The following is a 27446-nucleotide window of genomic DNA, read 5'->3' as shown; positions in this document are numbered from 1 at the left end:
ATACGCACTGATGCAGATGCACTGAAATAATGTGGATTGATCAGTTTTAGATAAAGCGTTTAATATTCCTCGATTCGGTGCAGAGAATCATAATGTTGAATGGGTCAAGAATCATCAAGATGGACTCTAGCAATTTCCCAAATTTTCTTATTGTCTATTCTGGAAGATTTAAGCACAAGAACTATTTGTCCTTTTGGAACGAAAATCTTGTTAAAGGCGTGATATAAATATCAGAGAACTCACGTGGTGAGACTTCTGCACAGTTCACGTAATGGAACGGAATACCCGGGTAGATAATTAATGCACATGTTAGCAGTTTGACTACAAAATAAACGACAACAGAAAAAAATAAGCTTGGTCAATAATAAGGATGCAATCGGGCGTATTGCATGATCCAGAGAAGTAGAGAATACAAAGTTTCGTTAAGTCAGTTGGTAGCAGGAGCTTGGAGAGCTCAAATACATGAGGTAGACTAGGCTTGGAGGGTCTTTTGTTATTCGTGTACTCCAACTTATTTTCCAGTGGATCGATTTACCGTTGGGCGGTAGAGAGGTTTTTCGTCGAGTTCTTCGGTTTTCTCTTCAATAACACATCGGCGTGTTATCTTGTATTTGCATTCTTCTTCCCTACTCTTTTAACTTTCATTTTACTGCTATGATTTGATGAATATGGCTTATAGTAGTTATATTGTTTGTTCGCTCGCATTTACTCTATTCTGCACTTAGTTTAATTTGGAGGTCCAAATAACTCTTGTGTTTTCACATAATTTCGAGCTTTCATTTTTTATGTTGTGTCAAGTGTAATTTTGATTAGCCTCGTTTTTCTTATTTCGAAAAAGAAAGTGGTAGATTTATTAGTAAGAGGTATATACAATAAGAGAATAGTATAGAAAAGGAGCCAAAATAAAGGACTGGTCTATTTATAGATTCATATTTTGCTGCGGAAGTAGATAAAGGTTTGACAATCTTGTTTTCACCTGAAGAATACCTAGCACCATTCACAGAAAGTGGCCTCATGCACGAGTTTATTATGTCATAGAAAGCTTCATCCCTCATGCAGGCATGCATATATATATATATATATATATATGGACAAAATGGGCTTCTACCCTTTTTGGGCAAATTAATTAACCTTTTTCCCTTCTTCCAAAACTAAATAGGAAAATACTCATCTTTTGAAAATCGAGTTTTTGAAAATCGATTTAAGCCCTATAGTGACGTTTTCAAGGACCTATAGTGACGTTTATAAGGACCTATAGTGGCGTTTTGTAACTTGATATCCATGAAATTGAGTTATAGGCAATAAAATTGCCTATAACTCGATTTCATGGATATCAAGTTATAAAACGTTACTATAGGTTCTTAAAATGTCACTATAGGTCCTTTAAAACGTCACTATAGGGCTCCAGAATTATTTATTTTTTTTTTTAACTCGATTTTCAAAAGAGGTGGTATTTCCCTATTTAGTTTGGGAAGAAGGGTAAAAGGTTAATTAATTTGCAAAAAAAGGGCAAAAGCCCATTTTTTCCAGACATTTCCTAGCACCAACTCCATTGCAATCCAAGAGCTACATCATGTCTTCATCATTCCAGGATTATATTTAGCACCTCCAATTCACATATTTAAACCTACTTTAAGTTACAAGGCATGCGCAGTGATGATCGAAAGTTCTCTACACCATTGAATCTTTCAATTTGTTTATAATTTAGTACATTTATAGAATTTCTTCTAATTTGATTTTACTCCAAAAATTATAAACAGTTTTGAATACTAAATTTACTGTCTAAATGGGGAAAAAATGTATCTAAAATCGTAGCTAATACAAAATTGTTTTCAATTAGCAATTGACTAGTAAGCAATCGAACTAAATAACCAATACTACTACTTTTATTTTATATTTTATAATTCGATAGTTATGAAAGGAGAGATTAAAACTCTGAATATCTTCATTGAAAACATTAAAAAATGCTAACCAATTGAGGTATAAGCCTCTTGGTAATACCACATACTTTTATTGAATCAAGTAACAATTTTATCTTCTTCTTTTTTCCGAATAAACAGATATGTAAATATATATTATATATGATTTTAAAAAAAAAATTACACAGAATTTTTTTTCTTCCAAGACAGCTTGGAGAAACTTTCACTAACTCACTACATGATGACTCATAAAACAATCAATGTACATTATTTAAATAGAGACATAAATCATTAAATTAGTTATGTAACTAAAAGTATACATGAATGATCTTATTAATTGTCAAATGGTGAGTTTAAAAAAATTTCTTACAAACTAGTTTGAAGGTAAACCTTTCCTTATGCATACCATGTCACTTAAATTAGATTACTCTAGTTCTCTTATATAAATAGAAGTAAGGATTACCCAGTGTAGAACAAAATAAAAATAAAAATTGTTCAAAAGGGACACGTACACATATAAACATGCATCTACAACATGAGTGAAAACTTTAGATTTTGAGATTATCAATTTTCTCTTTTAAACATTTTTTCTAAAATTAATTTAGAAAGATTGAAGTAAATTAAACATTAACAAAGTCTTATTTCTATAAGATGTTAATAAGTATTTTATGAGATAATTTAATAATTATTTTATGAGATAATTTTTTACTGTTTTTAAATATCTAAACTTTTGATTATATTTTTTTTTCCTTAACTTTTGATTATATTTGAATACAAGGGATATAAAATTTCCCCTTTCATGGAAGAGAGAGGGATAGCTCGTAATTAGGTAAAAGGAAATTAATAATTTATTTTTAGGATAAATAGACTCTTCAAAGTAGGAAAAAAAAATGAGTAGACTTATTTATCTTTGGAATAAGTAGACTTTTCTTTGGGTCATATCGATACGGCTCCCACCCTCCCCAGCGTCTCCATAAGTAGACTTTATGTGCAATGTCCATTATCTCTATTCAATTGAGACATATGCACGATTCAACATATTTAGCTGTTAGCCAAAAAGTAATACTCAAATGGTTATTCTAATGACATGTTTCATCATACATAAAGTGTGCATGAAAACATTATACTTAAATGATAATTCTAATGACATATGTTTCATCATTCTTAATTGTGCATCAAAAAATTATACTTTTTACTGATTATTCTAATCAATAAAATTATACATCGATCTTTCCATGAAGCTCACTCACCGACCTTGCACGTGTCTAATATGAATAAGATAACTGGAAGGTCTCTTTCTGTAGAGAATCTAGAGAGAATAGGTAGTCTCCCACATGGGCGGCGTTAGCCACACATTTTGAGAATAGATCAATCTCCCATGCAACATGACTTCACAGCCACTGTAGATGCATATTAAAAATTGCCTCACCAAATTTCCACTGTAGATGCATATTAAAAATTAGATCCTTATTCGCTGCATATCAAAAATATCCTCCTTCCAGTGCTTATATATACCAGTGCTCATGAGACAAGAATTTCATAAATAACAGATCCCATACCATTCAAAACTTAAAGTTGTTGTTGAACTAGGAAAAATATGTCCATGCAAGTCTCAGGGGCCACACCCCAAAATGGCAAACCAGATGTTATTCGCCGAACAGCAAATTTTCATCCGAGCATTTGGGGAGACCGTTTCATCAATTACACTTCCAAGGACAAGGTAATATATATGATTATTTGTCTCGCTAGTGTGTAAAAATTATGTAATAAAATTTGTAAAGATAATTTTTTTTTTTTTTTTCTCATTTGCGCTTCCAAGGACAAGGTAAATATTCTCATTTTCCTCAGCGTGTTCATGTCCAACACGTATCAAATACACTAGAGACACTTCTGCTTGTGTGTTCTCATTTTGTAGAAAGATTTTTTTTTTTTTATTAAACTAGTCGTTAACCCGTGTTATGCATGGAAACCTACCTATTTGTGAGGTAGGCTAAAATAATTTTATAAAATCTTAAATTAATTAAGAAACTATACTATCGCATGATTTGCCCTTGTATGACTTCAATTTGTGTTACAATTTGATGAAGAAGCCATTGCTTGAACGTGCAGGGTGTTTTTGTCTTTTAGCAATCAACATTTTTCAAGTTTTGTGTGGGTTTGGGTGGAAAATGAATGGGCCCCACATAAAAATTTTCTTTCCCCCCTCCCAACCAAACAACACATGTACAAATCCATTTTCTCTCCAAAGTTTTTCATCCACCCTATTTCACCTCAAAACAAAACACACCCTCAGTGTCAAGGTCCATGTCCATGATCCATAGTATATGATTATTAACTTACATAATTTGTTGGTGTAGGAGATCCATGCCCGTAAAGTACGTGAAGTCGAAGAGCTGAAAGAAAAGGTAAGAAATGAGCTCTTAGCCTCTGCTATTCATCTTTCACAAGACTTAATTGATGCACTCCAGCGCCTAGGCGTGGCTTACCACTTTGAAAGAGAAATCGAAGAAGCTCTAGAACATATATATGCTACCTATAATGACAGTAATAATGTTGAAGATGATGATATCTACAATGTTGCCCTTTGTTTTCGACTACTACGTCAACAAGGATTTAATGTTTCATGTGGTGAGCCCTAAGTGGGATTTTTTGTTTTTTGTTTTTTTTTGGCAGATATGCCTAACATTAGCAAAGAGATGCTTTATACATGTAATAGCGTCCACATAAACTATAATGCATGTTTTGATTCTTTAGTGTCGTACTTTCGGTTTTTAAACAGATGCTTTTAACAAGTTCAAAGTCAAAGATGGTCAATTCAAGGAAAGCCTAGCCAGTAACGTTAAAGGCATGCTGGCCTTTTATGAAGCTACACATTTGAGGGTGCATGGAGAAGGAAGCCTTGATGAGGCCCTTGAGTTCACCACCACTCACCTCAAATCCACAGTATCTGCAATATGCAATCCGTTGGCAGAACAAGTAACTCGTGCCCTAAAGCAGCCCTTGCACAAGGGCATACCACGGCTAGAGGCTCGGCGATACATTTCTATCTATGAACAGGATGCTTCACATAACAAAGTTTTTCTCATGCTTGCAAAATTAGATTTTGACATGGTGCAGTCATTGCACAAAGAGGAACTTAGCTATATTACTAGGTACTTAGTTCTAAAACTATACACCAAAATGACATAAGTACATATATATTTTTGGTTATTTACAGCCAATCAATATTAATTAACCTATTTGAATTCTAGGTGGTGGAAAGATTTAGATTTTGCGAAGAAGCTACCTTTTGCAAGAGACAGAGTTGTTGAGGGTTACTTTTGGATAGTGGCCGTCTACTTTGAGCCCCAATACTCACTTGCTAGAAAAATACTGACCAAAGTTATTGCCATGACATCCATTATAGATGATATATATGATGTATATGGAACACTTGAAGAACTTGAGCCCTTCACTGAAGCAATTGAGAGGTTTATCGATAGAATTAACTAGTATATGTTTAGACCGTGATATATATAACGTCAATCTAACTTCAATTGGAACTTGATACATGATATTTTTAGGTGGGATATTAGCAACATAGACCAACTTCTAGATTACATGAAAATTTGCTATCGTGCACTACTTGATGTTTTTGAAGCAGTTGAGGAAGAGATGTCCAAGCAAGGAAGATCATACCGTGTTAGCTACGCAAAAGATGCAGTACGACTCAAATTTTCATTCCCTCCAATTTTTTAATGCTTCCTATGTATGAATTTTTTCATGAATGTTGTTTAATGTATGTCATTTTAGATGAAACTTTTGGTCCGAGCCTACTTTGATGAAGCCAAATGGTTCCATCAAAATTACATACCAACAATGGAAGAGTATATGAATCTTGCTCTAAGAACCAGTGGTTACCCTATGCTTACAACCGTGTCTTTCCTTGGCATGGGTGACATCGTTACAAAAGAGGCATTTGATTGGAGCTTTAGAAATCCCAAGATTATTACTGCTTCATCAGTAATTTGTAGGCTGGTGGATGACATGAGATCACACAAGGTATACAACCAAAAAAATCTTACAATCCTTCCAATCTCTCTAAGGTGTGACAAATACATGTTTCATATTGACAAATTTATGTTTACCTTTTGGAAAATTGTGTATGTAGTTTGAACAAGAGCGAGGGCATGCTGCCTCAGCAATTGAATGCTACATGAAGCAATATGGTGTTACTGAACAAGTGGTCAATGAAGAATTCAACAAGCAAGTCTCTAATGCATGGAAAGATATTAATGAGGAGTTAATGAGGCCTACTGACGTTCCCATGCCTCTCCTTATGCCTGCTCTTAATCTTGCACGAGTAATAGATGTCCTATACAAGGAGCGTGATGGCTACACCCATGTTGGAAAAGAGATGAAAGATAATGTCGCATCAGTGGTAATAGATCCAGTATCAATATGAGTGTTGAGGAATGAAATTCCTCAATTCCACTTGGAGTGTCCTACTTTATGCTCTACCAATTATAGTATGTCACAAGTCTTTTTTTTTAAAAAAAAAAAAAAAAATTAAATTGAATAAAATAGCACACATGAAATAAAATTGTGGATGCAACATAAAATAGAAGTGAGTGATAAGATTTTTATTTATTATTGAGGTGGTTTTATTATAATGTAAACCACATTGTCCCTCTTAATAAGGAATAACATTCAATAAATTAAAAAAATTGTAGCTGAATTGGCACCTCCCCATGTACAAAGTGCTTGGGGGTCTTGGAGGGAAATGGTTCGAGTTGTGAGATTAGCAACATGTTGTAATTATTTCTCAAAAAAAAAAAAAAAATTCAGTAAATGAGGTAGACAAATTATGCTGTGAATGATTAAATGTTTCATTTCTCCGTACATTTTTCAAAGAAGTCTAAGATTTGAATCTCCAATTGCATCTATGATTTTACAAAATTAAAAAAAAAATTAAAAAAAAAAAGTTTACATACACTAATCTTAGTATCAAAAGAAGCTAATTTAGCGGGGTTATCATTTTTGGTCAACTAATTTATGTAATATATTTTAAGAAGTTATGTTTTCATCTTTGTGGTAATTTGATATAGAGCAAAACTTAGATATAGTATCTAAGGTACTGTTCTTTAGATTCCTCTCTTAAATTTTAGATATCTATATATATAAACAACTCACCAAATGGACGTTAAAACTAAAAGCCAAAGATCTAAGGAAAAAGAAATAGAAAGGAACAACAATTAGAGGGAAAATATTTTAGAGAGGGGAGAGGATTTTGAAGAAGAAGCAAAGGAAAAAAAAAAAACCAAAGAAATATTATTTGAAAAAACCTAACTTGCAAAGCCTTCTCATATTTGGTATTTGGAGAGATCTGAACAGAAGAAGCCAAGTTTCTCGCATGCCAGGGAAAAGAGAAAGAGCAGAAACAGAAAGAGACGGAGCCTTTTAACGTACGTGTTAGGACATATGTGATTTACTTGTTAGGAACATATGTCACTATTTTATGTAATTGGCTTATTCTTTGACAAAATGCACTTTACTTGTATTTGGGTAGATCTAGGATGTGTTTAATACTTCAAGAAACTGTGTTTCAAGATCAAGTGTTAAAGACATGCAAGTCTGTCCAAGATTCAAGCTAAAGAAGTGTTGTTCATTAAAGCCCGACAGCTAGCTATCCATCGAGCTTAAGAAGCTGTTCCAGCCCCGTGGCTCGACAGCTGCTCGATAGCACCTTGACAGACAACTGTCTATCGAGCTTTATGAAAAATATAATTTCAGTTCTGTTTTGACTCTAATTTGTGATTATGTGTTTGGGCCTTCTTTTCTTCTAACCCTAGACATATAAAAGGATTATTTTAAGGGCCGTCAAAGTGTATGCAAGTTGCACAAGTGTTGAGCAAATTTTGTTCAAGCAATTTGTAACCGGAGACAAAGTTTTGCCCTAGTTCATCATTCTTGTGAAGAAGTTGCTATGTATGTGCACCGTAGGGTTTTGTGACTAAACATCTTCTTGATCTTTATCGTTGGGATGAACTGAAGAACTTTGCAGCCAACAACCTTCTTTAGTTAGTGATTGAAGTCGCGTACTGGGATTCGCGCATTGGTTAGTCACGTACTTGGGAGTCGTGCATCGAAAAGGGAAATTGTCACTACAGAATAAGTCCAATTGGGTATTGGGGTAAGGGTTCAACTGTAGGTTGGTATAAGTTATTGGAATTCCTTTACTTATAACCGCTTGTTGTGATAATAGTGGAATTTTGGGAGTGGTGACCTGAAAATCACCCGGTGGGGTTTTTGCCGTTAGGTTTTCCCCATTCGTAAACAAATCACCGTGTCATTTATTTTCCGCTGCATATTTAGTTATTTGGTGATTTGTTTGTGCTACCACGTGTTTGCATGTTAATTGGCCTAATTAATTCACTTGGCTAAATTAATTAGTTAATTTATCACAAGGGATCAATTCGTTTTTGGCTTATCAGTACGCTTATTGATCTAAAATTTAGGAGGGGGAACCTAAGGAATAGTATCTAAGATACTGTATCTAAATTTTTCCCTCTAATATATCCGCCAAATGGCAATGGGTGTTGCGACAAAAATGTAATTCTACATCACGAAATAGTAAAACATTATTTGAAAATGATTATAAAATCAATTCCAAAGTATATCAGACTTCACAATGATCAAAATGATCTAATGGGTGCAACTATTTAAACAACCAATCAAAAGATCAACCACATTATGACTTAATGTTTAATTTACATTCTTGCAAATTAAAACTTAAACCATTCTATTATGATAAATTTCTTTTAATTGGACCATTATTGGATTAATTAAAATTAATTCCATTATAAAATCTCATTGGTTTAAATTTTAGGACAGAAATGTGATCAAAAGTATTGGATAAATTCTAAGAGATAATTATGATTTTTGAATTTTTATTAGCCATATTGTAAGAGAGATGATTAATTTGAATTTAATTACCCTAAATATCCTATGATTAAATCCAATTACTAAAAACCAATTGGTATTCAATCCCCGCCTATACCAAAAATCGATTGATGACTTGATCTGATATTAAAGAGCTATTATCAGAAGCAGATGCCATAAGTTGAAACTATCTTCAAAAAAAAAAAAAAAAAAGGGATAATTACACTCCCCTCCCTTAAGGTTTGGGGAAATGGCACTTCGCCCCAAACTTGAAGGAAAAACACTTTCCCCCATTGACATCCAATTGACCAAACTTTGTTCAATTAATATTAAAAATGTTATGTACTAACTTGCCCTTTGCTTAAGGGTAGATTTCCAAAATTTTGTTGTTTAATAATTAAAATTTTAATTAAAGTGTATTTTAAAGTATTAAGTGTGAATTTTACTTCTTCTTTTTTCTTTTTCAATGGGTTATGGAGAGATTTGCCATTGAAATTTTAGTGCTTGACAAATTTTGCATTTTTATTCTAAATTGATCAGTTTTTTTTTACCAACCATGGTTAAACTTTTGTAAAGAGATTTTTATAAAAAATTAATATTTCATTATTAATACAAAATTCGGGGGGGGGGGGGGAAGGGTTTGGTAATTTCTTCAAACCTCAAGGGAGTGATGTGTTTTTTCTCTTTAAGTTTAGGGTGGAATGTCATTCTCCCAAACCTCAAAGGAGGGGAGAATGTAATTATCAAAATAATAATAATAATAACTAGTCGCTAACCTGTGCGATGCACAAGATTATTTTAAATCAAATGTTAACATGTTCAGGTTTAAACATTTCTCTAATTTCAATTATTGAAAGCTAAATTGACTCTAATATAAGATGAATCATGTAATTATGATGAAACTATCAAAATATTACACATAAAATCATTAAAAATGAGATAAATACAAATATTATGAAGTAATAAATTACAATAATCATAATGTGCTTTTACATTTGGTTTAATAAGTATTACAAAAGAACCAGTAAATAGAATAAATATACAATTGTGCTTACATCTTCAAGCTTTATCCAATGCTTTTCAAGAATCTATTTCCTCCCTTTCCTAGGCTCTTCTCTTTCTCAACTTCTTCAAGCTACTTAATTTTTTGCCAAATTAGTATCAAGTATAAAACCAAATTATACCAATTCATCAAAGATTTACAATGTAAAACCAAACACTCTTAATGTCAATAAATTTCATAATAACCCCACCCCAACTATTGAATTATTTAAAAAGTTCAATATGTCTATAATCTTCATGAAAATAAGTATTCCATTGGATTTCAAAACTAACACAAGAGACCACCTCTTGTACTTGGTGAAAATGTGAAAATGTGAATTTGGTGCACCAATAACAAATTGACACTAAAGATTGTTGTGAGTATATGTGCCTCGCTAGAGTTTCCCGCTACTAAAAATCTCAAACTTTTTAACACTTTGAAATCACTATTCCAAAATAAGTCATTTTAATTTTTGTTATTAAGTAAAATAACAAAAAAAAAGTGTTATTTTTTTTTTCTTAACTCCAAAAAACAATGTAAGAGGCACAACCGGTTTTGGCCTTTCCAGCCTCCCTCATGTACCCTTTAGTATGTATGATTTGCCGTATTCAGTCACCAGTGCCTCCCATGTGAACTGCCACCACTACCACCTTTGTTCTTTCCAAAGACATTCTTGGGTTTTGGGATCTCATGGATGTCCATAACCTGAATTGTTCTTTGCCTTTTGGCTTCACCAAAGTAAAACACACAAACACAAACAACTTTAGCATAAGCCAAATTGATGAATCTAGTAAAATTACAGTAGAAGTAGAAAAGAAAATAAATGAACCATTTTCAGCTTCTTTGTAATTCTCTTGAAGCCTTTTTCTTGCTGAAGCCAGTTTTTCAAAGTCAACATCCTTTTTTTTGTTATTCTATTTGTCTTTGCAAAATCCCAATGAAGTGATTCAAATTCAGTTAAATAACATTCACAATCCGTTTGGTTGGCAAGAAATTAAAAATATCTCAAACTACATAATATTAGGGAGCATCATGGGAAAACTTACACCTCCCATTCAATTGAGCTAAACTTAACTATTTGATGTAATTGAGTTTAGTTTCTCATATTTTGGAAACAATTCCTTCAAAAACTAATTTTCTTACTCCAAATGATAATCAACCAAACATTGGAGCTAGAGACTCTTAATTTGGTATTCATACATTTTGATGTGCCGAGGTAGATACAGGTGTTGCTCTAGAAGGAGAAGCTTCTTTCAGAGGAATAACTTTCAGCTTTGGCTCTGATTTTGAATTATTCTTATCTGACCTAGAACTCCCATCTGTGCAAGAAAGTTGGATCATTCAAACTCCAAACAAAAACACACTCACAAAAAGCTCAAAAGTTGAACTTGGAATCTGATTCTACTACTCACTGTGTGGATTTGGAGAGTAAGCAAAATCAGGAACCTACAAAAGAACAGAATATTAGAAACCTCTAAATTAAAACCCATTTTCCAACCCTTTTTTTCTCTCCCAGACAAAGCAAATTAGTTGGCTTGAAAATCACAAAAAAAAAAAAAAAGAAGAACAAAACTTAAATACAGTTCCTGAGATGCTATACATTACATTCCCCAATTAATTGTCCTTCAAAATATAACAATGTTTGAACTGTAATGACAAATGCAGCAAGTGCTTGAATTTAACTGGGAAACTGTAAAACACCTAAACAAACTGTTCCTACAAAAAATAAAAGATTTCTTCAACCTGGTGATAACCATTTTGAGTAACTTTCTGTTGAGGTGAGTCTCCATCAGTTGCCAACAACAACAATTACCAATTTTAACTTACTTTCTATAATGCAATCTGCACTCAGTTACTTACTCAAAAGAGAAACTGAAATTAAATTCATTCCAAATAGTACAAACAGTGTTACCCATTAAAGCAGAGGATGTGTTCCCCAGGTTGATTCAACTTCACCCATTCATCCATAATATCCTTCCACTTCCTAACAACACAAACAAAAATAAACGAATTCAGCAAAAACCCCTTTATTCTTCACATCTCATTATCCAATGACTTAAAAAGTATACCAGTACAAATTATGCTAAGGTGGAAAATGATATTATCTTTTGCCATATATAAATACAACATGACTTGAGACCTTAAAAGCTTATGTGAAACATGTTTAAATTGTACTATATGGTTTTATTCAAACATTAAGAATACTAAAACCACAAATCTAGATATTTATGGCATTTGTTTCAAGTTTATGCCAAACCAAAACTAAAGGCATGCGTGAGTGCAATTTACAAAGGCTTTGTGGCTTGGTAGTGTTGTCAAAATTTGTGCAGTCTTCCAAACAAAAAAATAATCCAAAAGGGGAAAAAAAAGTAAAAATTTGTGTGGTCTTCCAAACTAAAAAACAACCCTAAATAAATAAATATAAATAAGGATGCAGATAATATGTAAAAAGATGGGTATTTAATAATGAAAATTAAAAGGGTGTGAGTTAAAAGGGAAAAAACCTTGGGGGTGCCTACTATATTTGCCATTTATTTTTAAAAAGTCCCAAATTCTGGCCAATAACAAATAAAAGTAGAAAACTTCTAAAAAATTCATTCAAGCATTGCACAATGTAGGGATGTGTGATTAAATAATGCATATATATTTGTATGTTTCTAGAAGTTGCAAGGGTACCAAAAAAAGTAAAAAATAGTGATGCCAATATCACATTGCACAACTTATTATTGATAGAACTACCAATATAGCAAAACAGACACTCACTCACCACATTTGGAAATTTAGACTCAGACACTCACTCACCAGGGGCAACGATAGTTGCAATAAGAGGCACAATCGAATTTATTACGTTTCAGCTCAGTGTGTACCACCATCACTAAGCACCATCTTTGAGAAAAACTCAAATCATGAGTCTGATTTCGAGGCTAACCCAATAATAGTCAAATCAAATTGTTTTGGGTACCTAAGAACACCAAAAAAAAAATTCAATAATTATCAAAACAATTAAACAACCAAAAAAGAAAAAAATTTCTTTCAAATTGAATAAACAACCCTTTTGGAAATGCAGTAAACGAAGAAGTAACAGAAAAGCCTTCTAGAAACTAATTATAAATCAAAAGCACTGGTTAGCTGCATCCTCTGATACTGAGGTGAAATTTCAAACATGATACAATACCTCTTTTAGGCATTTGCAATTCAAAATGAAGGGTGCAAAAGTCAATAATCATATAATGTATTAAGTTTGAAAGGATGATGTATTGTATCTATCATCTAATCCATTGTTTTCAAAACAAATAAAAGACCCATCACAATTCGACCTGAAAGATGACAGATCATAAAGATTTAAAGAGTATCATATTAACCATGATCATAGTTCCTCTAACAACACTATATCCTTAAATTTCACAACTTTTGACACCCATTACTCACAGCCAATTCCAACATGGAATTGGCAAAATACTTCTACAATATCAAAGTAAAATACCCATTTTTTTTTCCAACAAAGCAAGTCTCTTTCTTTTACAAAAAAGAAATGTAATGGAATAGAGCACTACCAGCGCGCTTTCCACCAATCTCAGCATTAAAATAAACTTTATGGGTCAACGTGAAACAAATATATGAGCCAAAGATGGTAAATTTGTTAAATAATTTAAACGGAGGAATTTAACAAATCAAAGAAAAACAACCATCGGTACCTTGCCAAAAAAAACCTAACTAAAAAAGGCAAAGGCTTTACAAATCAATGTCAAGCATCTGTTCTTCCTAAATCAAAACCAATCAGACCACAATACCAAAACCTAAATCATATTTCCAAAAAAAAAAAGAAAAAGAAAAAAAAAGATAGAAATATTTCCCCTGTTTTCATCATTAAGTAGGCTGCCTTTCCTCTGTTTGATTTCAATTGAAAAACTTAAATATAGAGAAAAGAGAAAGAGGAAAGCAAGCGTACCTAGGCATTGGGTATGGAGTTTGATTTTCAATTGAAAATAATAACAGGTAGAGAATGAGTTGCATAATCCGTGGTGGCGGTGATCTGTGGTGGCGGCGGCGGCGACGGCGGTGGGAGAATCTGAGTTTTGGGTTTTGATTTTGGGGGAAGGAAAAAGGGTGAGTTTTTGGTTTAGGGGAAGGTTATGTTAGCGTGTGAGAAGAGAAGAGAGATTTTGCAGAAGTATCGGTTTTAGGTTTAGGTTTTAAAGAAGTAACCGATTTTGTAATGCGTATTTGCTGGGGGAAATAATGAGATTTTTTAAAAAAAAATTAATAATGCTAACGTGAGTAAATGGGTTGGAAAAAAAAATCAAAACTTATAAATTAAATTAAAAAAATTAAATGCTTACGTGGAAAATTGTGGGAGCTTCAAAAGTTTCAGTTTTATATATATATATATATATAGATAATAATAATTTTCTTATAAAAAAATCTTTCCAATTACTAAAAGGTTTAAAAAGTGACTTAAAACTTGTAACTATTCTCAAAATAATTAGAAAATCAAGTGAAAAAATCCTCAAAATTCAAAATTAGAGCCAAAAAGTCAAACTGCCAATCAACATTTTATCATAGAGGTGGAAGTGTGGATTAACAATTGCCCACAAACAAGGTTTACGGTGACAAAAATTTTCATCACTAGATCCTTGATTTTATCGTCTAAGAGACATGGCAATAAAAGTTCTAATGATCCCCTTGCCAAATAGTTGAATATTAAAAATTAGTGTTAGGCTCTAGTGCTGATTTTGAAAGGAATGTTTAACCTCTGTATTGGGACATCATGTTAACCAACAGTCAAACATTCCTCTCAAATAAAGATGACAATTTTTTTCCTAGCCCACCTTGACCTCTACATCCTGCTGTGTCGTGTGCGGGTTTTTCCCACCCCATAAAGATAATAGGGTAGGAATGGGGCAAAAAAAAATTCCCGTACTCTGGAGTGGGATGAGGATGAGTTTATACTTTTTAGCCCCGCTCTGCCATGCTCTATTAGTTTTAAAGATTTAGTTTGTATTACTAAGTTTTATTGATTATGAAAATTGTTGTATTACTAAGTATTACGAAAATTGCTAAGCCTCACATAAGGTGTTATATGTTATTTATGTACAATAATAGCTGTAATTGAAAGTCTAATTCGATTACTTGAAATTTTGTCATTCTAACATAACGATTGAATACTTTTGTAGTTTGAGCAAAAGAGAGGTCATGTTGCGTTGGCTGTGGGATGTTACATGGCACAACATGGTGGTACAGAAGAAGAAGCAATCAATGAGTTTCAAGAACAAGTTAAAGATGCATGGGAGGACATCAACAAAGAGTGCCTTTGCCCAACAGTTGTCCCCGCGCCAATTCTAATGCGAATTCTCAATCTTGCACATGTGATTGATGTCGTATACAAGGACAAAGATGGCTACACATGTAACACCCCAAATATTTTCTAAAGCAATTTTTCCAATGAGAATAATATCTAATTTGGACTTTATTTTTTAATCAGTGTGGTTAACTATTTTATGGAGGAGTTTTGAATATTTGGGCATGTGATAGTATTTAGTTAATTTTAGAATGGGCCAATTTAAATATGAGAAAAACTTTAAGGGTAAAATTGTAAATTTGATCCGAAGATATTTTGGAACAAGTGGTCCACAATGCTCCCATCAACACACCCCCTTTTCTCTTATCACCATATGTATGCCTCTTCTCTCTATTTCTCTATCTTTCTATTTCACCCACCCACCGTAGCCCACAAACATACACGCTCTAGCTGCCTCTATTTCTCTCACTCCCTCACCAGCAAACCAACCATCCACCACCACTTTTGGAGGATTTCACCAGAGAACCCCATTAGAAACCCCATATACTCCATTCTCTCAAACTTTAAAGGTAAAACTCTTAATTGTTTGGTAGCTTTTCAAGGTTTTGTAAGATTTCTTTCTAATCTAATCTACATGAGTGGTATACATGTGATTGAGTACATGGGTTTTTGATTTGGTGGATTTATTTGTTAAATGGTTAAGGGCTATTAAAAATGATGATCATTTGGGGTTTCTTCATTGTTAAAAACTTGGGTTCCTTGAGCAAATCGTATGAGTTGATTTTGTGGAAGTTTGGGGTTGATTTTTTGGAAGTGTGTTTCTTTGCATTTAAATGACTTTGGGAAATGGGAGTGTGAGTGAAGTGTTAACTTTGAATTTCTGAAAGTGGAGTGTGAGCATGTGCCTTTGCATACCTAGTGTTTCATAAGTTGTTTATATGAGATTTTGGGTTTGATTCCTTGTTTTTAATATGCTTTAAATCTGGTGGTTTTAATGTGAGTAAATTCTCAAATAATTTGGGCTAGTCTTACAACTATAGCAATTTTCTAAAGCTGTCATGACAGATTTGAGTCAGCCGCAATGCATGATTTTTAATAAATTACAGAAAAATCGTTTTGGACTGAATGTTCTGTGGTACATTGTATACATATAGGGGGATATTCCCTTAAAGTTTTGAATTAATCAGTTAACTTTTCATTGACCAGACAAGTTTTACAAAATGGTTGCCCTGCTATGTACTAAATCTGAAAGCAAGACTAAAACGCTGAGAAATTGTGGAATTAATCCCAAACCTTGGTTGATCTTATCTTAGCTTAAATATATTATTTAGTACCCAAAGAGATTCATAAGTATGCTATATTATCTTATGATGCACATTATTGCAGTAATGAATTTAAAATGTTTTGGTTGTGTTAGCACTATGAGTTTCTTGGATGCTTGTTTGGTTCCTGCTTGGGAAGGGTACTTGTCTTAGGACGAGAAAGCTAGACTTTAGGGCCTTTGGTTTGATTTTAGGGTATCGTTACGATTTATGGAGATAAGTGTGATGGTAATTTGTGAAAGACCTTGTTATTGATAGGTTTGATCATTGTGTTTCTAGTTTATGATATTCTTGGTGATGGACCTAGTGACAGGATTAGTTGATTTTGTAATGCTCGGTTGAGGGAAAATTGGTTGGCCTTCCAAGGTAAGTAGCTTTTAACGGGATTTTTGGAAAATAACCATGTTGCATAAACATTGTTTTTGGGTTAAACACATTTTGGAAAATTATTTATGGAACTATATCTTTCTAAAATCAACATCTTCCTCTTCAATATTTGGTTGTGATGTTGAGGCCTTTGAGCTTGCCCTTGATTTTGTTTGGAATCTAGTATTCTTCCTTGGTTCTCCAACACCATCAGCTCTTGCCACTACACCCCATGTCAAACCATCATCATCATCATCAAAAACCAACTCATCTTCAACATTCATAGATGGTTCAACACCCATTTCCCCCAGTAACCATTCATTACTTTCATCTATATCATGTAAGGAGATGGGATCAATAACATCACACTTATCATATCATGCCTTCATCTTTTGATTTTACTTCACAAGGACCAGATCAGTCTATTCCTTCTTTTTGTGTGAATCTACAACCATTTATGAAAACTAAGTATTAGACTATAGTGAATAATTAAACCATTGGAATTTTATATGAAATAAAGTAGCTCATCAAAGGATAAAATCTAATTATTATACTTTGAAACTCACCTGCTCAAACACACTCCAATTGCGCTCACAGCCACATGCACTACAAGTCAAGCTCAAGATTCTAATAGCTAACTGTTGCAAATTTGGAGTTGAGCTCCCATACAAACTCCACCATTCAGCTATGTTAAGAAAATAAGTATAAGTAATGATATATGATATATCATAGAAGTCAGATTTTTTTTTTTTGGGGTAAAATGTGCCACTGTTCTAGTCATTATTAGTTAGATATAAATGCTTTCTTACCTAGATCCCTTGTCTTTCTTGATCTTTTAGCCAATTCAATGCCAAAGAGTCCTTTAGCTTTCTTATAGATTGATCAATTGGTAGATGCCACATACGGGCACCCGAGGATGAGCTTCTTGGGCGCCTTTCAGGGGTATCATTAGATTGCCCTGGCACCCGAGGACCGGGAAAAGACAGCATTCATCTCTCCAGATGTAAACTATCACTATAACGTGATGCCATTTGGGTTGAAGAACGCCGGAGCCACGTACCAATGGATGATGACGAGGATGTTCCGAGATAAAATTGGGTGCACGACAGAAGTATACATCGACGATATGGTAGTGAAGAGTAAACAGGAAGCACGGCATGTAAAAGATCTTCGAGGAGTGTTTGAGGTGCTCTAGCAACATAAGTTGCGCCTGAATGCTGAAAAGTGCACTTTCAGTGTGGGGGCTGGTAAGTTCTTGGGGTATCTGATCACTAATCAAGGAATAGAGGCCAACCCCGATCAGATTGAAGCTGTGAATCTCAGGCCGCCGAGCAATCCCAAAGAAGTGCAAGTATTGACCGGGATGTTAGCCGCACTTAACCGGTTCATTTCCAAATTTGCTGATCGCTGTAGATGTTTCTATCAGCTTCTGAGGAAGTGGAAGGGATTTCAGTGGGATGAGGAGTGTGACAAAGCCTTTCGAGATTTGAAGGAGTATCTGACGCAAGCGCCTATGTTAATGGCCCCAGATTCCGGAGAAGATTTATTCATGTACCTCTCGGTGTCCGATCATGCCGTAAGTACTGTGCTGCTGAAAGACCGAGGAATACAGCAACCGGTGTTTTACATAAGCAAAATTTTGGTTGATATCGAGACAAGATATCTACCTTTGGAGAAGTTGGTGTTGGCCCTGGTGCATGCCACGAGGAAGCTGCCACATTATTTTCAGGCTCATACTGTGTTCGTCTTGACCGAGTATCCTTTACAGTCGTTGTTAAAAAGATCAGACTTCACGGGCTGAATAGCTAAGTGGGGGACTCGGCTAGGTTCCTTCGACATAAGGTACAGGCTGCGAAGCTCAGTAAAGGGGCAGGTCCTTGCAGAGTTCTCCCCTAAGAACGATAGGAAGATGATCTGTAATGTAGAGAATCGCCCGTGGAAGGTGTTTGTGGACGGTGCTTCGAGTGTTATGGGAGTCAGAGCTGAAATTGTTGTAATCACTCCGGAGGGGATATGACTAGAGCATTCCTTTAGATGGGGTTCAAAGCCTCTAATAACGAGGCTGAGTATGGGGCCTTTCTTGTCGGATTGAGGACCGTTTTATGCCTGGGCGCATGGGATGTGGAGATTTATTTTGATTCTCGACTGGTTGTGTATTAGATCCAGGGAAGCTTTAAAGCTCGGGATTCTCAAATTAAAGCCTATTTGAATGCAACAAAGCAAATCATTGACAAGTTCGGAACGGTAAAGGTGGCCCTAGTCGGTCGGGCATAAAATAGACACGCTGACTTACTGGCCACATTAGCCTCGTTGATGGCCGATGTAAGGTTGAATTTAATCAACCATGTGTTGGCTTTATTCCGTGACAAATTTGCTTGTAATACAGCACTTAGAAACCCTATATTTAGGTGGGAATCATGTAAGGGTAGTGTGTGAAAGAGTGTGAAGAAATGCTCAAGACGGTGCAGTGAAGCAGGGACTCGCGGCTGGATCTCGCGGGAAGCTCGCGGCTTGCACGCTGCCAAAAGTTACACACGTGCAGAGCATGCAAGGGAGCTGAACAGTCATGCCAGCTGGAGCACTACAGGACAAAAATCCAGACTGGCCATTCAGTTAGCTCGCGGCTTGAACTCGCGACTTAGTCAAGTCGCGAGGTCAAGTCGCCAGCCAACCCTGTTTTGGGAAAAACTGACTCTTCGCATTCCATTATCACACCAGTATAAATATCCCTTATTCCCACAAAATATGTGTGGCTATTCAGAAAGAAAAACCCCAAGAGAGGTTTCTTCAAAACACCCACCCAATTAGAGAGAGCTACTCATTCTTAGAGAGAAACCTTTGTAGTCTCTTCTCATTCCCTCTCTCATTGTCATACCTATTGAGAGGAGATTTCTATCCAAACACTACCCACACCAATTTAGAGTGTTGAGTGTTTTTGGAGCTTTGGGAAGCATTGGAAGATGCCAAGGATGGCGGATGCTACGGTCTAGTAGCGGAATCCGGTAAGCTAGAAAAGAAAAAGGTTCGGCGCAACCTCGTTGGAGCAAGAAGCTTGGAGGGCTTAGGTACATCGGGTAGATTAGGCTTGGAGGGTCTATTGCTGTTCATGTATCCCAACTACATTTTCTAGTGGATTATTGACCGCTTGGAGGGCGGCGGAGAGGTTTTACGCCGAGGGCTTCGGTTTCCTCTTCGATAACACATCGTGTGTTGTCCTTGTGTTTGCATCTCTCTTCCCTTTATCTTTGCCTTTTATTTTCTGCTGTGGATGTGATTTATAATTGGCTTAGATTGATTTCCAATTCTGTTTATAGCTTATGTTCATTTTCCGCACACTAGTTGTTTGTCATAAAGCTTGAATTGGTTATTTTGTATTAGGGGGTCTAAACGTTCAAGGGTGTTTTATACACATTTTTGAACTTTCATTTGGTATCAAAGCGGGTACACTTGTTGTGATTTAAATACCTAAGTGTGATCCTTGACCCCTTGTGTTTATTTGCCATGAATTGTGCTTTGTATGCCTCTTTGCATGATTTGATTGGTGATGAATGTAACATGCCACGTGTTTGTGAAAATGCCTCTATGAGTGTTAATCCTCATAAGTGTGATGACATGTTATTTGAATCTATGGGTGTTGTTGACAAACTCTTGAAGAAAAATGCTAAGAAGTTTCAAAAGAATTTAAGCAAGTTATTTTGTGAAAAGGATGATTTGATTGCTAAGCTCAATGAATCCAACAAATTGGTTGTGAAATATAAAAAACTTGCTGAAGATTCTCTTGAAAAGCTAAAAGAGTTTGAATGTTTGAATATGGACTTGGATGCTAAACTTGTTTTGTCTAACAAACTTGTTGATGAGTTAAAATGTGAAAATGAATCTCTTAAGATGCATGCCAAGTGTTTGATTGCTGAACCCATTGATAAAATGGATGATAATATGTGTTGCAATCATGTTGTGGTACCCGATCTTGTGCCTAATGTGTATTTTACCTCTAAAGATAAATCGGTGTACGTTCCTCCACACAAAAGAAATCAAAATGTGGAGAGAAAGACTATTAAGTCAAAGCCTCTGTTTAGGTCTCAACCTAAGGCTTTGGATGGATCTAAGTTTGTTCCAACTTGCCACCATTGTGGTGTGATTGGTCATATAAGACCTCAATGTCATAAGTTGAAGAGGGAACAAAACCATGTTGCTAGATCCCTTCCCAAAAAGCTTAGTGGACCTAAACACATTGTTTGTCATCATTGTGGTGCCTTTGGTCATCTAAGACCTCAATACTCTAAGTTTATGCTTTTAAAAGAATCAAAAGAAAAGAAAAACTTGAGCTTTTTGGAAATTGTGCTAAAAAGAGTAAATCGGTTTTGAGTGAAAATAGCATGTTGTTAAAGAAAATGTTTAATGCTCTTAACTCCTTGACTATGTGCATCTCCGGTTCTCATTCTTCCACCTTCGTCTCACTTCCCATGAGACACTCATTCCAAACAATCGTTCCGTTTGGATGAGGAAGGGTTCCTATGGTTGAGCTTTTGCTCTTTTGGTCCTTGATCTAATTCTTTCGATCTTTATTGGACCCTTCATGCATTAAATGTCATATCTTCATGCATTTTGTGCATCTTGCATTTATTTATATGCATTGTTTTGTTTTTGATCTTACTTTTATATTTCAGTTCTGTGTGAGTAAAAAATCCAAAACCACATAAAAAGTGAAAAATTCAAAAAGTTTGATCGTATATGTTTGAGCACATATCTCATGTGAGTTTGGCCTTGTACCTTTGTACAAATGGCTTTGTGCATTTACGAGCTTGGCTTGTTATTTTTGCACTTACATCTTTGTGGGAAAAATCTTGACATCTTTGTGTGATTGTTGTAAATCGATCTTCAAGCTTGCCATGAATGATTAGTCAATAGTCATGTTGGTTTTGATACATGCGTAGACTTGTGCTTATATCTCTTCCCACTCTTTTATTTTTATTGCTTAAAGAGCTCAATAAATGTAAATCTCAAAATGAAAAGAGATAATGAGCTGCAAAAGCTGTCGCACATACTAGTATTCGACTAGGAAAAAGGGAAAGCGACTTAAATGAAATTGTATGATGCCCAAAAAGCCAAAGGCTTGTTCATCAAATTGAAATATCACAAATTTAAGGCATCGATCTCAAAATGAGATGTTTTGATTCAAAATGATCAAATGTTATGAATTGTAAAGAAGCCAAATGAAAAGCTTCATCATATGTAATCATTTTCTTGTGGGAGGTCATATATGTTCATTTCTATAATTGAGATAGACCACTTGACTTAGCACTAGTTGTGTATGACTTGATTGAATTGATCATTGAAGCTTTACTCTAGACTAAGGACTATTCCACATTTGATACACACACACAACACACATGCCTAGTGTTCAATGAATGTCTTATTCATTTGTTAGATTGTACTTGTCTAAATGTGATGTGTGTGTGCTCAATCATATATGGTTCAATCCAAAAAGATTTTTGATCATTTTATATGTTTTTGGAAGTGATTTTTATCACTCTTTGTGTTCATGTTTAGTGTTTACTTTGTTTTTCATTGTTTAAACATGTTCTGTATTGAAAAACAGGTGTTAGAGTTTTTCGCGGCTCAGCTGGTTACTCGCCAGTTGCGAAACCCCAGTCGCGAGTTCATCCAGAAGCTTTTGGCGGCTTACTTGCGGCTTGCTCGCGACTCACTCGCGACTCGCGAAAATTTTCGCGACTGAAACTCGCGACTCACTCGCGGCTTGCCCAATCGCGAAACGTCCAGAAACAGCTTTTTAAAGGGCTTTTTGTGGGAAACTTGTTTTAAACCTCTCCTATCCTCTCTAAAACCCCTCTTTCAATATTTTTACATCAAAACCCAACCAATTTGAATGATTTTTCATTCCATTAACATTTCTAAGGTATTTATAAACTCTTTTCATTAATTTTGATCCTTAAATTATGTTTTGGAAAGTTTTGTGCTCTTGGTTGGGATTTTTATCATAGGGGTTGGGAAACTTAATTTTTGTCAAATTTCTTCATGGGTTTGGTTTCTTTTGCTGATTTGCATTGGATGTTGGCCCCTTGTGGCAGATAGAACATGTATTAAGGGTGGATTTCATGATGTTCATGCATTGTTTCACATTATTGTTCATAGTGTGCATGTTAGGTGTTTGATAAAATGCCTCTTAGACATTTTCTCGCTTGTTTGGACTCCGATGAGTACCAAACTTTGGGGTTTCTCATGTTTCCTCATTAGGAACATGTTTGCCACATGTGCATTTTTCATGCATTGGTGATGCATTACACTTAGCCACCTCTTGCTCACACCTTTGCTACCCTTGTCATGCATTAGTCTTGACCCTGCTTCTTCATCCTAGCATGTCATGTCTACCTTATGCTCTGTAGCATTTTACTTTGTCTTTGATTTGAGCTTCATTTTCTCATTCATCTCACATCCCTCATGCATCATTATCATTGTTTGATCCTTCATCTCTTGCCCTCTTTTCTCCTTGACCCTTTGTCTATTCCTGACAAAAAGGGGGAGAGTATACTCTAGTGAGTATACCGGAGTGTTTTGTCATTTCTATATGACTCTTGTTTTGACTCTTATGCACATCCTTAGGGGGAGATTCTATTTCTCGTGTACATTTGTAGGGGGAGAGATTTTCCATAGTGGAGATGCATATACCAAGGGGGAGAAGACATTGTGTTAACTAGAAAACTTTGTTCTGTTTGTTTTCTTGTTGGCTTTATGGTGCTTTGAGTTATGCTTTGTTGTTCTCATTGCATCATGTTTGTACTTTGGACATGCATATATCCCTATGCTATTGTGCTTCCTTGAATGCATGTTCAGATGATCATTTGCTTTGCTATGTGATCATCGTAGTCATTTTTATATGACTGTTTTGGTGTATGATCAAGTTGCTCACATGTTTCACATCATGTTTACTTGATCGCAATTTACTTATTACATTATACTTGTCATTTTATTACTTGCTTTACCTTGAGGATCTAATGTGTTTTGTGCAAGTGTTTCAGGTTACAAGTATATATGCTCCAAGTGCATCATAGCTTCTCATCACTTTGAAGGGGAGAAATTTTGAGCACTTTTAGTTTATATTGTTTAAGTTTATATTCAGTATTTTGTGTTTTGTACCCATGTGCTTTTGTAAGCTTTTAGGGTTAATGTTTTATGCATAGTTTGTAGGCTTTATGGTATGTACCTTACTTAATGCAGCCTTTTTATGCTATGTTGAAATCAGTACTTATATCTAAATGTCTTGCATTTTGATTTGTGTACTGTCACTCTTGTGCCCTTGTAGGATTGTTCCTAGATGCATATACCTTGTGTATTATGCATTGGTTGAGTGTTGAGCATACAAGTATCTTGCCTTGTGCTTGTTAACTTGTATGTCCTTGTGTTCATTCCAAGTGTGAATGAGCACTGTGATCACTACCTTGTGGTGTTCACTTGGTTGATCAAGTCATGGTTTGTTTCTTAACTCCATCTTTGCTTGATCACCTTTAGCTTGCTTCATATGTATTTCATGTTTTTCTGCATACAATGATCATAGTGTATTATTGTGTTTCAGGAGTTTCATGATCTTATGATTCAAGAGCTTCACAGCTTCTAGATTTAGGTGTGAGTGAATTTTGCCAATGTTCCAAAACTCACGTTTAAGTCTAGAGTCTGTTTTAGGGTGTTTTGTCACGGAATAGCCAAAATGGAAGATTGTAAGGTTGAATTTAATCAACCATGTGTTGGCTTTATTCCGTGACAAATTTGCTTGTAATACAGCACTTAGAAACCCTATATTTAGGTGGGAATCATGTAAGGGTAGTGTGTGAGAGAGTGTGAAGAAATGCTCAAGACGGTGCAGTGAATTAGGGACTCGTGGCTGGATCTCGCGGGAAGCTCGCGGCTTGCAAGCCGCCAAAATTTACACACGTGCAGAGCATGCAAGGGAGCTGAACAGTCATGCCAGCTGGAGCACTACAGGCCAAAAATCTAGATTGGCCATTCAGTTAGCTCGCGGCTTGAACTCGCGACTTAGTCAAGTAACGAGGTCAAGTCGCCAGCTAACCCTGCTTTGGGAAAAACTGACTCTTCGCATTCCATTATCACACCAGTATAAATATCCCTCATTCCCACAAAATATGTGTGGCTATTCAGAAAGAAAAACCCTAAGAGAGGTTTCTTCAAAACACCCACCCAATTAGAGAGAGCTACTCATTCTTAGAGAGAAACCTTTGTAGTCTCTTCTCATTCCCTCTCTCATTGTCATACCTATTGAGAGGAGATTTCTATCCAAACACTACCCACACCAATTTAGAGTGTTGAGTGTTTTTGGAGCTTTGGGAAGCATTGGAAGATGCCAAGGATGGCGGATGCTACGGTCTAGTAGCGGAATCCGGTAAGCTAGAAAAGAAAAAGGTTCGGCGCAACCTCGTTGGAGCAAGAAGCTTGGAGGGCTTAGGTACATCGGGTAGATTAGGCTTGGAGGGTCTATTGCTGTTCATGTATCCCAACTACATTTTCTAGTGGATTATTGACCGCTTGGAGGGCGGCGGAGAGGTTTTACGCCGAGGGCTTCGGTTTCCTCTTCGATAACACATCGTGTGTTGTCCTTGTGTTTGCATCTCTCTTCCCTTTATCTTTGCCTTTTATTTTCTGCTGTGGATGTGATTTATAATTGGCTTAGATTGATTTCCAATTCTGTTTATAGCTTATGTTCATTTTCCGCACACTAGTTGTTTGTCATAAAGCTTGAATTGGTTATTTTGTATTAGGGGGTCTAAACGTTCAAGGGTGTTTTATACACATTTTTGAACTTCCAGCCGAGGACATTCCTCGGCTGATCAAAGTAGAACTTATAGGGGAGCCAAGTATTGGTATGACAGATAACTACATCGCGGCCGAGGTCGGCGTCGCCAGAATTTCAACGATCGGGCTGTGCTAGATGGACCCAATCATTGACTTCTTGGCTGAGGATCAAGTTTCGGATGACGAAAAAGAGGCCAAAAATATTTGTCGGGTTGCTTTTCGGTATTGGCTATCAGCAGATCGCAAGTTATATCAGAGGTTTTTTGGAGGACCGTACCTTTTAATGCTTACATCCCGAGAAAGTAAATGAGCTTCTATTCGAGCTGCATGACGGAGTGCGTGGTAGTCATATAGGGGGACGCTCGTTAGCCCACAGAGCAATGACTCAAGGATTTTGGTGTCTGCAGATGCAGAAAGATGCAATAGAATATGTGCGAAAAAGTGAACAATGCCAAAAACATGCTCCCCTGATCCACCAGCCAGCGGGTCATTTAAATTCTATAATAGTCCATGGCCATTTGCATAATGGGGGCTAGATATTCTCGGCCCTTTCCCCCGAGCAACAGGTAACCGCCAATTCATGTTGGTGGCGGTTGATTATTTCACAAAATGGGCGGAAGCTGAGGCCCTGGCAAATATCCAGGACATGGACGTGAAGAAGTTTGTGTGGAAGAACATAGTCATGAGATTCGGGGTACTGGACCCACTAATAAAAAATACTAAGGACAGAAACCTCATTCTCGATTCGATCAATATCACCGAGTAGGTGGAAACCTTATTCTCATAAAAAATCTTAAGGACAGAAACCTCATTCTCGGTTCTATTAATATCACCGAGCAGGTGGAAACCTTATTCTAATAAAAAATCCTAAGGACAGAAACCTCATTCTCGGTTCGGTCAATACCACCAAGCATGGGGAAACCTTATTCCAGAGCATGAGGCAGCATGCCGTTCATCTTTTTAAGAAAGCAAATACGTGTTGTGTAAAACACCCAATATATGGGGGCTTGATTTATCTCACTGTACAAATCATCCCCGGCCATACATGCAAGAAGATAAGTGGCAACATTAAAAAAGAGGGGAAGGTAACAACACAGAACAAAGCAATAGCCAAGCATTCACGAACATAGTCAAAGCAAACATATGGCGAGTAAACTATCATCCAAATAAAATTAACAGAAAAATAAAATCAATGTTTCGTCGCCAAACCTGGCAACTGCATAGGGGTCATCCCTGGGAACTAAACAAATTTTTCAGTCACCACAGCTCGGCGACATAGGCAAATTTACTGGAAAAGGAAATAGTATTAGAAGGCAATAAAAAGAAATAAAAGCATTAAAGAGTCAGTTTGGCAATTAAGTTGATGGAATGGAGGGTCCAGTCTGGTTGGCTCCATTGGTCTACTGCTGGTTGGCCACGGGAGAAAGCAGATCCCCACCGGGCTGATCTTGAGCACAGGGGATGCTGGTGGCTTCTGTCTCATCTAGCTCCGCATGAGCATCAATCTGTTCCACCAGTTCCCTCATGCTTGCTGTTTCCTACTCGTCAATGGGCACTGAGGGATTCTGCGCAATAGGGGTTGAGCTCAGGAAGGGAATCTGACCGAGATCTCTCAGAAGGGAATCCTCAGGGACCCCCAAAATCTGCAGAGCAGCAAACCACTCGGCCTCAAAACCCAACCTTCGAGCTTGATTCACAACTGGCTCTGCGGAATTCTCGCAAGCCTTCATTATACCATTTCTCCTCACAAGCCT

At 35.9% G+C, this 27446-nt stretch overlaps 2 protein-coding genes across 2 annotated transcripts; one reads left to right on the top strand and one right to left on the bottom strand.

Moving 5' to 3' along the window:
* The first annotated feature begins 3447 nt into the window (after positions 1-3447).
* Positions 3448-6363, top strand: LOC115957520 ((-)-germacrene D synthase-like). Its single transcript, XM_031075786.1, has 7 exons — positions 3448-3639; positions 4277-4547; positions 4699-5071; positions 5171-5389; positions 5483-5621; positions 5712-5960; positions 6070-6363. Exons 1-7 carry the CDS (start codon positions 3517-3519, stop codon positions 6361-6363), a joined length of 1668 nt encoding a protein of 555 aa, XP_030931646.1. The 5' UTR covers positions 3448-3516.
* Positions 6364-10402: 4039 nt separating this feature from the next.
* On the bottom strand, positions 10403-12755 carry LOC115956566 (probable mediator of RNA polymerase II transcription subunit 26c). Its single transcript, XM_031074900.1, has 7 exons — positions 12685-12755; positions 11814-11866; positions 11626-11693; positions 11295-11328; positions 11083-11201; positions 10712-10796; positions 10403-10610 (listed from the first exon to the last, which is right to left on the bottom strand). The coding sequence occupies exons 1-7, from the start codon at positions 12753-12755 to the stop codon at positions 10495-10497; spliced, it is 546 nt and encodes a 181-aa protein (XP_030930760.1). The 3' UTR covers positions 10403-10494.
* Between the last annotated feature and the right edge of the window lie 14691 nt (positions 12756-27446).

Source organism: Quercus lobata, chromosome 8 (genome assembly GCF_001633185.2).
Source record: "Quercus lobata isolate SW786 chromosome 8, ValleyOak3.0 Primary Assembly, whole genome shotgun sequence".
Lineage (NCBI taxonomy): Eukaryota > Viridiplantae > Streptophyta > Magnoliopsida > Fagales > Fagaceae > Quercus > Quercus lobata.
The sequence above is the reverse complement of the archived record's forward strand: the minus strand, read 5'-3'. Positions and strand labels throughout refer to the sequence as shown.